Raw genomic sequence first — 15250 nt, 5'->3', positions numbered from 1 at the left:
TGAAAATTGCGACCAACTTTGTATCTCGTGCCCCTTGCCTGCGGTAATTTCACGCCAGCATATACTTATATATATTACAATATACCTACGCTTGTAATTGAGGCACCATAACAATATAGGGTATGTACAGTACACACAACATCCGTGTCCTCGTGACAATAGTAATTTCCGCTCGACGCCGCGGTAGGTGCAATAACAAGTTTTAGAAAGGCTTACATCTACATGAATATAAAATAAATGTATGATAAGATATGACACCAACGCTTCCTTATACGTAAAATTTAATTGTATTATTGTACTTGCACCTCGAAGCGCGTATTCAAGTCGTCAAATAAAAATTAATGGCATATGATACAAGAGTGGTAAAAAGGAGAGCTCGAGCGAGCGAAATCCATGGCACGTGCAGCAGCTTCCGTTTCCGTGTGACAATAAAATGAGCGCGAGAGTAATTGCAAATACTTACTTATGCTATTACACATTATTACGAAGACGACGCATCGGACCCTTCAGACTTTCGCTGCCTGCACTGCTGTCATTCATACATAGGTATACGCTCTTTCTTGGCGACTGACTTTCGACAAGACGACGATAAGGAGAAGGAGGAATAGAGTGCGTGTGAAAGTTTATCCGGTGTATTTTCGCTCGGCGACGCGCAATTACCAGTAGCGCGACGCGCGTCGTTGTTCTCTCGCTCCTCGATACAAAAATCGGTGAAAGTGTGTTTGCCACTTTGTTTCGTCGTCTTTTTTTTTTTTTTTTTTTTTCAGGGACATTGTAAAAATCACTCGAGGAATCATCTGGAAAAAGGGAAATCTTTGAAAAAATTAAAAACATATTACTTTCCAAAATTGCCGTAAGGAAGTTTGTCTGCGGTGGACATGCTTTTGTTTGCATAATATCAGGAAAAATTGAGAAAATTCTTTACCCATGGGCGATAATTATGTCATTCTTTGAACTTTCCTTTCATTTAAGTACAGTGATTTCAGTCCAGTAGGTAACTGTTCAGCATGATATTTCCTCCTTTTTTTTTTTTTTTTTTCATCAACATACCGAAGCTAGCTTTTACAAGTTTATTCGAAATTTTATGGCACACTTACTGTTGCATCTATAAAAATCTAAAAATTGTCGCCCGTATACTTACTGTAATACGAAATCCTACACTGCTCCGTACCTCAGAAAACGTGGCACGGGGTGAGCTTTAAATTATAAAATGACTTGCACCAACGTTACAACCGAGGAAGATGTTTTTTGTTTGTTTAACTTTCACATCAGCGACGATGGCTTCATTCGTCAATTATTCATTTGTAGCCATTTTTTTTTACTGCCAAAGTCATAATAATCAAAATATTTTCTTTTAACACTTGGAAAGTGAGAAGATTTTAGTTGCCGACAATCAGCATGTTCAGTTTTTTTTTTTTTTTTTTTTTTTCTTTTTACTCGTAGGTTTGTGCTATTATGCTATATTATGCGTGAAAATAACATTGAAATAACGAAAAAATAACAAGCAACCATTTAAAAAAATTTTTCTTTGTCTTTATAATATAAAGTATTTATTTTAAATTCTGTCATATAAAATGTGTAACGCAAAAAACTGTATTTTTGCTTACAACTTATTGACGTATAACTTAAATTTGTCATCGTTAAGGGGTCGATTCTTTTTCTTTAAAGACTAATTTGCCTAAAACAGATTGTGCACGATGACAGCGCGGATCCTGTTTCCGGGGCGCTCAAGTCAAAAGGACGAGAGCCCGCGAAAGTGGTCCAATAATTTTCGGTCCAAGCGCGCGGAGTGAGAAAAAAAGAGACTTTCTTCTCTCGAAGCTGCGGTTGAACAATGTCAAGGTCGTTTTAGATTTAGCATACTCGTTGTCGCCTAGTATTGAATTTTATAACAGTTTTACGATTAATTCAATTTTTCAAGTTCATCTTAATTTTTTTTAATCACTAATTCACATTTATGTAAAAATTGGAGTGGTAAATTTCTCAAACATAAAGAATCTTCATCAAGAGGTTTTAATTATTGACTACATCACAATTCACAGCTGTTGAAATACCTGATAACTATACTTAGAATATAACCCACGAGTAGAAACCTTATGATTTCAACTACAATTGTGTGAAGCGTATTTACAAAAATTAATTGTTTGTTCACTTACTGGCGAGATGTTTTTTATAAGTGTTTCTCTATTGCATTCATGCAACAATGGTAACACATCTAGAGAATTTATTTTTTTTTGGTATATTTGACATAACGACTACTATCGAAGTCATCTTCAATGTCCTCTTGAATTTTAACTGTGGTTTTAGGTATTCTTTTCATCAATCTCGCTTTTTTCTGTTCTTCTGTCAAAGTTGACAGGTCCAGTGGCAGCTTAATGACTCCAATAGGACAATGGTATGGTATATTTATCGTGCTACCATCTGGAAGTTGCATTATTGTTGGGTATGTGTTGAGGTAAATTTTTCTATGAGGTCGTGTGATTGCAGCTATCCAGCAATTGATGTTTCTTGAAGATTGCACAAATACCTTAACAGGTTTTAAAAGTAATGAAACCTTGGAAGACATTCTGTAAGAAATAAAAACGTTTCCTGAAGCTGATACTTGAAGTTATTTCTCAAATTATAATTTAATTAATCTTGAGGGCTGTTAATTTTCAACTATTTCTAAAATCAGAATCTGATTTACTACAAATACAGTAAAATTAAATTGAAAAAAAAAAAAAATTCAAGGTTATGTAATAGTAGCTATCACAACCGACCTAAGCAGAAGTGCTCGTTAAAATCACGAATTGTGTATTGCCAAGTACTTTGCTATCTGAATGGCAAATCCTGAATTGAAACTCACTTTATAGATTCAAATAAAACGAAATGGAGAAAATAACAAAACGACGACAGTGTCACTTTTCGTGATGTGCTCACACATAAATCTGAGATATATACATACACTATACGTATATGACTATATTATGTGCAAATTTCAAAACACTCTCTCGAGCTCGAGCGTGCATCAATCGAGTTATCGAGTATGAGCTTATATCGATCGATATATTAACGGCGCGAATATTGAAAAAATTATTGTTTCTTGCGGGAAAAATAAAACAGAACTTACCTTTATCTATAGATTCGTACGAACAGTTTCAAATGATATTTAGCCTGAAACTATGGTTTTAATAAAAGAATTAGTGAAAAGATTTGTATATTTAACAAAACTATTTCCCAAACATGTATACGTATAGTATGAAATTTTTTGTAAAAAAATATATATTTTATAAAAGTTATACATAGTTTTCTGAGAGCGTAAATAATCTTATGATAAAGATGGAAATTCCACTGTAACAAGATGGCATTCTATCATACATAACAGCTGGATGCTTCATCTTCACGATTTTCTTGACAATGTCCTGGAATGATGGAGTAGTCATTTCGGTCTCTGTGAAAATGACATTAATATTGGCTTCCGTTGCTTGCATAATTATTTTATTCATAGATCAAAATCATTAGTATTAAAAAATAACTCAGTAATCAAACGCCATTATAAAAACACTGAAATAGTGGCTACTTAGCTTCAGCACTACTGAACTTTCATTGTTTTAAATAGAAAACACTTTTATCCATTTTTGTTTTTAATTATTATTTGATATAAGGACTCCTTCTTTACCATGCAAGCTAAGGAAGTTGTCCATATGTCAAAAGACGTAGGGCTTTTTTTTATTTACTACAATTGGAATTACAGATTGTCTAAACTAATTTTTCCATCACATGCAACGTGCGAAATAAAACGATTGCTTTTGTATTGTTGAGATGAAAATTATGTGTCACTTGGTGATAGGCTAACTATTACTAGCTAAGAATAGACGAAAATTGGAAAAAATTTTCAAACGATTTCATTTTATATTTAAAAAAATAAAAGGATGTTTTAATTAGGAAAGGATTGCAAGAGATCACTTTATTTAAACTTACTTTATAAATAATAAATAATAATAAATTATCCATTCCAATGAATTGTTAAAAATTTTAATTATAAAAAGTAATATTGTATATTACACAGCCTAATTATAAAAGTTCACTTTTTTATGCGTTTAAAAAATGTATTTTGTATTATTGGATCTTGGGCAGTATCAACCGTTACTATAAAATATTGTAAAAGTCTAATCAAGACTGAATAATTTAACTTAACAAACTAATCATTTATTTACAGTGTCTGGTGATGATATGTATATCAGCTACTATGGTAACAACTTTGCTTTATTTTCATTTCAACTATTAAAAACTGAAAAATTGTCTTCAACACAAACAAAGCTGATGCTACGTCAAAGCACTGCATCACCACTAAAGATGATTATAATATTTAGCTAGAGGTGTTCGCTAGATTTGGCCATTGAAATCTACCAGCTTTTCGTTCACATTTCTGTAAATTGAAAATTCGAACTCTACCTTACAACTGCAATTACATGGCATATTGTAAGCATTTTAGGGTGAAGAACGGCGGCTCAGAATATTCTTGTTATAGCACAATTACAAGTGACATGCATAACATGCGCGTTATACTTTTAATTAGGCCATCGAAATTATCTATGAAAGCATTTTTAAGCATATTTGTTTGCATGCCTAAGAATTCAATTAATTTTAAGAACTCGTTCATACAAACAGTGTCGAGAGAGAGAGAGAGAGAAAAAAATCAAAGCGCCCAATTAAACTAGATCAATACCGTTTACATGCACAAAGCGAATTATATACTAACAAAAAATGTATGGTACTTTTAATTCAAAAAAATTAGACACATAAATATAAATAAACAATTTGTTTAAATAGAAAATAATATGGTTCAGTGATAACAGACATCAAAGACTAAAAAAAAAAAAAAATAATAATCTTGTATTATTACAGGATACAGGTATTAAACGTATTTACTTAGTCGGTGAAAAAAATTGCTTGAACGTTAATGCATTGGCAGTAGTTACCTTCAATTATCCATTAAGTACAAAAATTTAAGCATGCAACTTTAAGTAATACCTATGCACCAACAAACATTCAAATCATTTACAAAGTTATTATTATCATATTATCATATGCTGCAAAAGCAATATCCTACAACGATTTTTGAACCCTTAAACCATTTTGATTCCAGTTATTTTAACATACCTGTATAGCACATAGTGTTGGACAATAAAAAATACATCAAATGCAACCGAAAAAAATCCCAGGCCAAATTTGGTTGGATCTCCATAAATGCTTTTCCAGTCGTCTAAAAATGGTATAAATAAATAAAGTTATGTTTTATAATACACGGCCCATTCAGTATCCATCCAAATGAAATATTACCATAGTTGTGGGCATTCAAAATCATCTGAAGCATGGACAATACACCACCGGTGAAATCTAAAAATATATTTCCTATGCTCCAGCCAATGGTTGATTTCCTTTTATAATTGTAAAATGCTTGAGGTATATATTTAATTAGCGTTATCACGAGTTTGACGTAGCTGCAGTAATAAAGAAACTCCAGCCACTGAAGGGCACGCAGCAGAGCGAATATCAATGACGTTGTGACAAAACTGACAAAAATGCCATGAATTATCAGAGCTGTCACTGACAATTTCTGGTTACCTGTCTATAATCACATTATTTTTCATTAACGATGAAGCAAAATATTTTGCAGGCACGCACAGAAATAACAAATTTCAATCACACCTCGTAAATAAAGCACTGGAATACTGTTACTAGGGTTGCAACGACCGCGTGCAACGAGAAAAAAATATCGTTTGGCTGAACTGGATTCAGACCTTTTTCATGTGAGCTAAAGTATTGTTGCTGAAAAGTAAACAAATATATATATATATATATATTCATAAATAATGCCATTCCACAGAATCATTTGTTTTCATATCGTATTCTAATGTCAATGCATTGAGATTTGAGAAATGATTTATGAAAAGCACGTAGATGCTTTGAAAATTTTATGTGATTCGAATGGCTACTCAAGAGCATTTTACGCACCTCTATCTCTGGTATCCAATACAATCCGCAATTAAACAACGAGTACATAATAAAGCCAACCACGTTCAGAGATAGATAGTCGAAATTCAGCCCTACGACGCTTTTCCTTTTGTAATTGCTCCATATTTGAGGGTAAAAACTTATGCTCCATGCAAAGAAGTAGACCCAACCGACGATTGAGCTGATATGGTACAAAGCTTCCGACCTCTCCACTGTAACCCGCACAAATGCTTCTGAGATGCTGAAATGCACAAATGTCATCTCCTTAATTGTAAATATTGTGGTGTTTGTCACTTACACTTTGAAAAATAATTATTTTGATTTTTATTATTTCAAAGATTATCTCTCAAGACAATGGGACGACAGCTTTTTTTCATATTCAAAATGAAAACTTACTTCAAATCTTTTAGAGAGTCTAGCTGATCACGAGGTATAATAATAATTTTGTAAACAGGCATAGCGTTGGGCTGATTTGTTACTTAGCAAATAGTACCGTAAGCTCGAAAAAAAAAAAAAAAAATAAAATAAATGTAAATTATGTTGGGAAAGTATTGTGAAAATGAGATCGTCTCGACGCGCACTGAGGAGGCACGACTGTCGGCTTTGTCACTATATTTTGAAGCATCCGCGCGAGTAAAATGAGCCGGTCAGAGGTCGGCGTGCCTATCTCCGCCAGGCTTATCGGTAGCTTTGATTGGCAATAGCGGAATAGCGTTATTACAACAAATAGGTAATCTACCGGCCATGCGGTGGGAGTATAGGGCAGCTCCCATCTCCACCACCCCGAAGCAGCTCGTTAGAAGGTATATTTTCAAATTTTATTTGGCAGCCGTAATTTTCTGTGTCAGCCGATTGTACGAATCATTTGCGCGCGTCTTTGTAATAATTTAGCGTTAATTCTTTGAAGAAAAAAATAAGTGTCAGTGCCCCAAGAGCGGCCAATCGCGTGTAGATCCGTTCATTTGAGCCATGAGTCATAGTCGCGTGAGCTTCTTTGTACTACAGGGGTCTTTCGTCAAGAAGCAAGATAGGGATTATCATGTTGGCGCACAATTATTTCAAAATATTTAGATATGAATGTCGCACGTGCCGTTCGTGAGATTTCACGAAGCAGAGTGCGCACGCCGTCAATTTTGATTCGACGTTTGTTATAAATCAAATTCAAAATGAGTGCCTGAGATCGAATTGATTTACGGATAGAAAAAAAATCAAGTGGATCTGATGTGAACTTCATTTGTAACATACAGATATCCACGTTACCAAGGAAACTTTTACAAAAAAAGTGTCGTGACGTAAAAAACACTTACTCTGATGGATGAGCATCTGAAATATTTACATTTATTAGAACATGACCGGGCTCGAGTCCTATAACTTTGATGGTCCAATTGTATTCATCGTTTTTTATGAAGAAACCATCTGGTTCGGTTCTGGCTAGATCAACATGCTCTGGTTGAAAAACCACTTTGCTGTCTTGTGTTCTATTTTTTTCTCTGCAATTTAAGTAAGCAAATTTTTATTTTATTGAACTGCGCATCGTAAAAGGACATGAAAAATGTTGAAAATTTTATAAACAATGTCCAACTTGTAGGGTTATTTATCAATGCGCTTATCACGACTGCAACTTACGTTGAATACAGCAAAAATGAGTTTGAGCCATTGATAACTACTCTTAAATCGTGTGGTGATACTCTAAACTCTGCTCTGCTGTCAGTAACTGTGGAAAAGACAAGGCAATTGTTTTTTTTTTTCGATTCAATTGAAATTTATTAATATATTAATTAAATCTTGTTAAATATGCACTTTTTACCTACAAGCACCAGGATCAAAACTACCAGTCCAAAATAGCCCATTTCATTAAATAGCCTGAAACCTTTAAGGACAAATTTATTAAATCTATAATATAATTTAGATTATATCACAAAGAGTATGATTTAAGGAAAGTTTCATAGTTTTTATTATGTAAAAAAATTTTAATATTTACAAAGAAGATTGTATTCTATTCAACGAATGACTTTAATTTTTCATGCACCTAAAAAAAAATGAAAAAAAATCGACTGACAAATTTGAAGAGGAAACAGAGCCACCCACGTGTCTGACAGAGATAAGCCAACTGCATGTACATTGTCAATGTGTGTCAGACATGTCAGTAGCAATAAATACGTTCATGTCAATGTTGATAACCTGCTGCAGCTATACTTTCGTCTGTACAGGGCTACTGTTGCAAGACAATGAATTTTCGAAATGAAGTTATAGGAAAAAGGGGGAAAAAAATAGATTGTACAGACTAAGGGACAATAACAATCGAGACAGCGAGAAAATCGGAAAGCTGCATGACACGAGATGTCAGCTCTTTTAGAGTGAGCCGAAATTTTAGTTTTATTGCATTACTAATGGTTTTCAGATATTGTTTCCAGAAAACGAGTGCAGGGTACTTGGTGATATTAATTAAAAACAAATGAGCTCCCGCAGACATAAAACAAACTAACCTCAACGAGAGTCTCCAAACGCATCGTGCACTTGACACAGTTGCCTGTCACTGAAGTTTCTTATCTTTTGTATGACCACGCGTTAGTGCGGAATATTGTATCTACTTATATTGTCTGTCTGTATCACGTGTACCTCTTCCGGGACCGCAATTTTGATGATTCATCCCATCATTTGCGTAAGTAATAAGTAACTCGTATACTTATTAATTTTCAGCCGTACTCCGTATAAGTACAGCGCGGGCTGGGACATGGGACATCTCTCTCTCTCTCTCTCTCTCTTTCTGTGTGTGTGTGTGTAGTGTGTGTGGTTTTGCGCACGCGCGCGAGTGTACATATATACTGATCGTCAGACAACGTACGTGTGAGGTATGTTATGTTTATGTTTACCACTTTAGAATGAGTATACTTCTATATATATATATAGGGACACATTACATCAAATTTACTCGAGATCTACACTGTGATTAGACAAGACAATAGAAGTACATTTGTAATGTGATGTGTGTGTATGTACGTATATATAGTCTTGTTTTTGTCGCCAGTTGCTATATATACTTGTTTACAAGTACAGCAGACAAGATGTCCTAGACCAATTTTTGTCCTGACAAGCTACAAGTACTACCAACGATTTTTGCGACAATGTTTGCTAAGAGTGTAAATAATACTTAAGGGTTATTGGTGTCCGTGGTTTAGGTGTCCCTGCCCCTGGTTATATTTATTTTACTACTCATTCGATAGTCGATATGGCATCTGACGTATGTAGTATGTATCCATAATTGATTACATATTGGAGTACATAAGATATATTTTAAATACGCATAAAATTGATTTGCTGTCGTGTGCATCAACTACATAATGAGTCATCACTATGGACGTATAGACTGTAATGGCTGTAAATTGAATATAACAACAATAATAGCTACTTATTATACAGCCATTGTTAAAGAATTTTAAAACTTTAAAAATAATTTACGTATTTTTTAAAATTAATTTTTGAACAATTAGCAAAGCAAAAACCTATCTCCTTACGTCGTGAAATAATTTTACGTGGCTGGTGCTCGGAAAGTGAACATTCGGAATTGAAGGCCGCGCGAACGGCAATATTGACTTGTACCTATACCGGACACCAGAACGCGTAAAATCGTGTACGCACCACGTTCGGAGGTTAAGAAATGTCCTATAAGTATTTCGCGTTATTTACCTGAAATCTGCGACATTCTTAACCTCGCTCACTAGGTGCGTGATATACAATGTTTATTTCACTACTAAGAAGAAAAAAAAAAAAAAAAAAGGTAGTCTCGAATATACACAAAAAAAATTAAAAGAAAAAAAAGTATGAAAGATTCATCAGCGAAAATGCACTCTTTATTAGTTTGAGGCACTGAAATTAAATCTCGCATTCAAATTGTTCATCAATTTTTTTTTTTTTTTTTTTTCAGTCTCGAGAGTGCAACATTGCCTATAGACGCTGAGTCCATAATCTTTGTAAAGAACAATTCTTGAATTTTCCCTATCCAATGCTCGTTAACCATACATACACGGGCGGAAAGACTACTTATCGCGCTTGTTTTCCTGAGTTGTGAAACAAAAAAAAACTTTCTTTCGCAGAGATGAACAAGTGCTTTCGACTAATGCACTTCATTGCTGTAACAGATGAGAAGTAAGCACGACAGGGGTAGCCAAGTGGTGTCAAGCAAGCTTGATTCATGATCACCTAGCCGATGGCTTCCTTTGCTCGCGATGGGAAGAAAAAAAAAAAAAAAAAAAAAAAAAAGAGAGGGTTGAGTACGAAATAAATCCACGCGTTTCCCGTGATGTCTACCAGCACCTGATTAAGCGCTGCCTGGTCGCGCTGAAAATTTTTCTCACTTCCGAGATTGCGTCGTTTTTTTTCCTCCCTGCCCCCCCCCCCAGCATCAGCTCCCCACGGATTATTTATGCGATGCTCGGGCTATAATGTACCACGTATAAATATTTACCGCATAGCGCTCGTTTGTATATATTTATATCCGTATAGGTGTGAGCGTATGTAGAGGTGTAGGCAAAAATACAAACATATTATTCACGCGGCTGTGCCTGACATCGAGATCCACAAATATATATTTTGCGAGAAGCAGCCGCATGCAGCAGCAATAAGGTATTTAAAGAGAGAGAGAGAGAGAGAGAGCTGGCGCTAATGCGGGGGCTAACGACTCTGGCGTCACGTCGGCCGGCTCTGTTCAGCAGCTATGCTGCAGGGGAAATTCATGATTAATGTCTGCGTAGGTAAGTATTCACTTTGGGGAAATTCAATGCCAGAGTGATACAGCACTTGCTTATTACATAATCGACACCGCGGGTATCGCGGACCGCTGGAACGTATGTAAAAAAAATCCCCGCGCTGATGTAACATTATGTTGGTCGATACTATGTGAATAAAATTTATACCTAAACTCCGAGTCCAGAATTAAAAACGTCACGTAGGGGTGTATAATTATAATATATAGGTGTAGCTGTTATTAATTACGCGAAGCAACGCACGCTCGAACTTGATTTTCGTAGCCCCTACAGCGCGTACAGCGTAGCCCCTAAAGGTACTACTCCGAAACTCCAACGAGCCAAGTTAATTCTCCCCGGGTGGCAAGGGGGCAGTGATTTTTTACGCTTGCCGGCTTCATAATTACGCGCAGGAAAATCAGATGGGGCTTCTCTCTCTCTCTCTCTCTCTCTCGAGGTCCGCAATAACTTATGCGTGATATATACACACCATGTTCGGAGGGGGAGTGCCTGCCGTGTGACGCGCACGAGGTGGAAAGGGAAGCGAGCGCATTTCTCGGTCGTTATCGCTTATACACACACCCATATATACGGAACGATGCCACGGGAATCGCGCGAGGTTTCGAATGATTCAATTATCGCGCCCAATCCTCATTTCCCTCGTTTCTGATCGGATGCTGTATATACAAGTACGCGTTGTGCAAATGGTATAAGTATTCTCATTTGATGCATAGGGGTGGTGCGAAACGTATTGTGTTGGGTCCAGCTGGGACGAAATTATCTCGAAAAAGTAATTTTTAATCTTGTGTTGAAATTTTCCACGATAAGTACAAGTCATTTATATCGGTTACCTTGGGATTAATTTTTCAAGATGACTTTCTTGCCAAATAACGCTAGCTTCGCTCGATAAGTAGTGTAGATGTAAAGTTGATGAAAGCCCGTATTGGGACGAGAATTTCAACGATTTAATCACCGTATCACCCTCAAAAATCGTAAAAGCGATAAGTGACGCAGATACTTAATCGGCAATCTCGGCATGAACAGATTTTTTAAGCCAGCTGTCGCAAAAACATTCCGACGAGATGTAGTAAAATTTTTCCTATACCAAATGGGGCGCGTTATCAGTTAATACGAGATACGAGGTGTTTAAGGTAAAGTATCGTGTACGGAATCGAACAAAGTAAACAATAAATAATATTTTGATGTACAGCCTGTATGAGCCAGCTCATGATTATCTGTAGCAATAACATATGCGCGATCCGTGACAACGATTACCTTTTATCCTCGTTAACAACGAGATTGATTTTGTTTATCTATTACCGCGCGATAAAACAGATAACATCAAATAGTTGGATCGAGTACTTTGTCTTTTTTTTTTCCTTTTTTTTCTTTTTACTCCTGCACTGGAGATTATGACCAACTGCTTGGTTGCGCGTTCATCGTCCGTCACGTCATCTCGTCAGTATTATTAAACGCGATTAAATGATTCGTGCAGTGACGCGTAATGGGTATCAGGTACGTAACATATTATACATTGGTCTGTCGACCTACGGACTCGTACACCTTGGCCCACATATATTATAACATTAACGTGGTACAGGGTCGCGGGTCACACGAGCAAAGCCCATGGGCCGTAGTAGCCGCCTTATACTTTTAATTCATTTGTCTAATAAGTACTTACTCAAGTGGATGGCGCGTCACCGGCGTTCACTAATATTATGTGCGCCGCTGGTATGGGATGCACTACCAACTGAGATTACGCTTTAGAAAACATCGGGATCGCTTTCTTATCGCTGTAGATCCGTTCAATTTTCTTTTCGGTCAAAAAATCGACAAACGTCTCGCAGGATCTGTCAATCAACGGTAGTAAAATTCGCTTTTATACAGTTACCCACGACTTATAAATATACACTCGAATATTTTATTTTAAACGTCAAAGTGTCATAACAGTAAACGGATGGAGGTGTTTACAAACCGTAAAAATAGACATTGAAAACTCTCGAATTTTTTTTTTTTTTTTTTTTTTTTTTTATAACATTTGATGCATCGATAGTACGACTCAAAGATATACTGGTTACCAATGAGGCTCACCTAAAATTCACTTTGTTTCACAGTTTTTTTTTTTTTTTTTTTTTTTTTCGTGTCACTCCCACATCGGACATTTACATACATACACATACACACACCTGTTCTTTGATCGAGTGACTTCGGGCTTGAGCTGACAATTTTTTCTGGTGGAGTAGTGAAAAGGGTCTGCAAAAATAATGAAAAAAAAAATCTTTGTAGACTGAGCCGCGTCAGTCAGAAGTTTGCTGCAGGTGCGTAGGTCCACGTCTATTTGGTTTGAATGTTATTGCCACCGCAACTGCCGCGGTCCCTTCTTCTATTCCTCTCCGGTCTGGCCTTAAGTACTTCAACATTGATGATGTTACGAACTCAATTTTCTGTGTAGGTATGTTACCAAGTTACTTTTATATTTCATACCATTCGAGTGATTAATAAAAAAAACCCAAGTGTGTATGTATGGTAACAATAACAATGATAAATAATAATAATAATATATGATGTACCGATTCGGATGATACCGATAACACACAGCTGACGAAGCCTGTAGATGCGGTATGAATTAAGTACACGTCAAACTAATTATCTTTAACCCTATATAGGTATATCACGACAATGACCTTGATCTTGATAATTCACTTCACAGACTGACAAGAAGATAACAATTCAATAAACTTAAGTGCCAAATTTTTCTGTGTTTTGTGAGATCGCGAGTCTCTTATGACTGGAAAATATTAATGAATGAATGAATGTATGAATGAGGAAAAAAAAAAAAAAAAAAAACAAATAATAATATTTCACTATCTTCTTCGTATTCTTCGGAACGGGAGTCTTGCTCGCACGGACGCGACAATCGCGGTAATGACCAGAGCGTCGCCAAGCCGGTCGACTTTTATAAATTATTCCGCACTCGTTACCGCGGTAGCTCCCCCCTCCCTCCCCGCACGTCCCCCTCCCACTACTCTACAAGCGCACGGGAGCAGGAGCACTGGCATGTATCATGTGTTTAGATGGTGCAGGGACTCCTTTATGCTTACAGGTATAACAGCTGGCAATGATGTTTTGATTCCTTTTGATCCAAGTACATCTACGTATGCAATTCTTTTTTGCGATGCGGCGGGAATTTATCTCGAAAAAAAAATAATTTTATTATTGAAAAAGTACCACATGCGCATACCTATAATATTTATCAAACCAATCTCGATTGCGTAAGATGCTTCGAAAATTTTCATTTTATTTCATTTTATTTTCATTCCAGTTTACATTCCATGCTGTGCTAACAATAAAAAGAAATAAATAAACGCTATTTTGCAATTTAATTATACTTGACTCCGTATGCGCATAGATACGTATTTTATGAATATTAATATGCGAATACATGGTATGCATTTTATGTACAATACGCTTGGGTTATTGATATCCAAGTATACAGATGATGAATAAAAAAACAAAAACTACAAGTCACCCGCTTATTGCAATCCTCGCACGTATGCAATAAGCACGGGTACAAGTATCGTAACAAATGTACCAAACAGTAACACAATACGCGGTTCTGACCGGGTGAATAATCACATACTCCGATAAATATAACCATCAGGCGCACAATGTTGTACAAGAGTAGCGCGTGCACTTGCAAGCTATCAGTCATCGTAAAAAATTATATTATCGAGCTGAAACTGCCGGTCGATAGTTAATCTTCTAACAATTACTTTTTTCAGTGCTCGCTGCATGCTGTTTTGTACTTGCTTTGATGTATATATATATATATATACGCTGTAAATTATTATATTATATATGCACCTACACGTCGGTAATCGCTAATCGTACTTTTTTACAAATCAAGTAGCTTGGCTTTTCCATGTTTCCTTGCAGTCAAAAAATCGGAAAGCGTTCTCAGAAACGAGCAAAACATTTACATGTGTGAGTCATGGATTAATGCAGATGATAATAATTTTTTCCGCCTTCTAACCTCAAAATAGCACCTTCGCCACTTGATTTTGGTTCTCAGGCGGAAAAATATTAGTATACAAAACTTGTTCGAAAAGGCTTCTTTATGAACCTCGTTACGGCCTCTCGTAAACCTCTCGGTTCGTAAATCGAAACCTTTGCCAACTCGTAAGGGAGACCGGGGTAATCGTGGCCACCTGGGTAAACAGGCCACTGGATATATTCAACCATTTAATTGAGATAAAAATGTAATATATTTTTTTTTTTATTGAAATATATCTCTACTTACATGCCGTCAATAAAATAAAACCATAGAATTACTTTTTGTTAAATTTTTAAATAATTAAATTTGATAGTTAAAAAATTTGGAGGAACAGCTACATTATTAAACTTGCCTGAAGCGGAAAATACATCAAATCGATTCAAAATTGATACAAATTGAAAGTTTGAACCTCAATCTACAATCTGCTTTTTTTTATTTTACCAAATATTATTTAGAA

At 35.8% G+C, this 15250-nt stretch overlaps 2 protein-coding genes across 6 annotated transcripts; both read right to left on the bottom strand.

The window, feature by feature from the left end:
- Positions 1–1686: 1686 nt before the first annotated feature.
- Positions 1687–2926, bottom strand: mRpL55 (mitochondrial ribosomal protein L55). The gene is made up of 2 exons (XM_014353998.2): positions 2760–2926; positions 1687–2567 (listed from the first exon to the last, which is right to left on the bottom strand). The coding sequence occupies exon 2, from the start codon at positions 2564–2566 to the stop codon at positions 2225–2227; it is 342 nt and encodes a 113-aa protein (XP_014209484.1). The 5' UTR covers position 2567; positions 2760–2926; the 3' UTR covers positions 1687–2224.
- A 364-nt stretch (positions 2927–3290) lies between these two features.
- Positions 3291–13646, bottom strand: Ctns (lysosomal cystine transporter cystinosin). 5 transcript variants are annotated; one of them, XM_014354045.3, is made up of 10 exons: positions 13310–13646; positions 12926–13183; positions 7805–7867; positions 7624–7711; positions 7305–7487; positions 5998–6238; positions 5692–5811; positions 5323–5611; positions 5143–5245; positions 3291–3430 (listed from the first exon to the last, which is right to left on the bottom strand). In XM_014354045.3, the coding sequence occupies exons 3-10, from the start codon at positions 7845–7847 to the stop codon at positions 3352–3354; spliced, it is 1146 nt and encodes a 381-aa protein (XP_014209531.2). In that variant the 5' UTR covers positions 7848–7867; positions 12926–13183; positions 13310–13646; the 3' UTR covers positions 3291–3351. The 5 variants fall into 5 exon arrangements, with proteins under 5 accessions (XP_014209531.2, XP_014209532.2, XP_014209534.2 ...); XM_014354046.3 differs by having other exon boundaries at positions 12926–13150; XM_014354049.2 differs by lacking the exon at positions 3291–3430 and adding an exon at positions 4001–4408.
- Positions 13647–15250: the final 1604 nt, after the last annotated feature.

Source organism: Copidosoma floridanum, unplaced genomic scaffold, assembly GCF_036245765.1.
Source record: "Copidosoma floridanum isolate Cflo_tuat_1 unplaced genomic scaffold, Cflo_Japanese_pri ptg000006l, whole genome shotgun sequence".
NCBI lineage: Eukaryota > Metazoa > Arthropoda > Insecta > Hymenoptera > Encyrtidae > Copidosoma > Copidosoma floridanum.
Note: the sequence above shows the minus strand (reverse complement) of the source record. Positions and strands in the feature narration are given on the sequence as shown.

Excerpts from the sequence above, each read along its gene's own strand:
- mRpL55 (XM_014353998.2), bottom strand. The coding sequence starts at position 2,566 with ATGTCTTCCAAGGTTTCATTACTTTTAAAACCTGTTAAGGTATTTGTG.
- Ctns (XM_014354045.3), bottom strand. The coding sequence starts at position 7,847 with ATGGGCTATTTTGGACTGGTAGTTTTGATCCTGGTGCTTGTAG. Across the intron at positions 5,246-5,322 it reads TTTGAATGCCCACAACTATG|ACGACTGGAAAAGCATTTAT; the intron begins GTAATATTTCAT and ends TACCATTTTTAG. Across the intron at positions 3,431-5,142 it reads CAACACTATGTGCTATACAG|AGACCGAAATGACTACTCCA; the intron begins GTATGTTAAAAT and ends TCATTTTCACAG.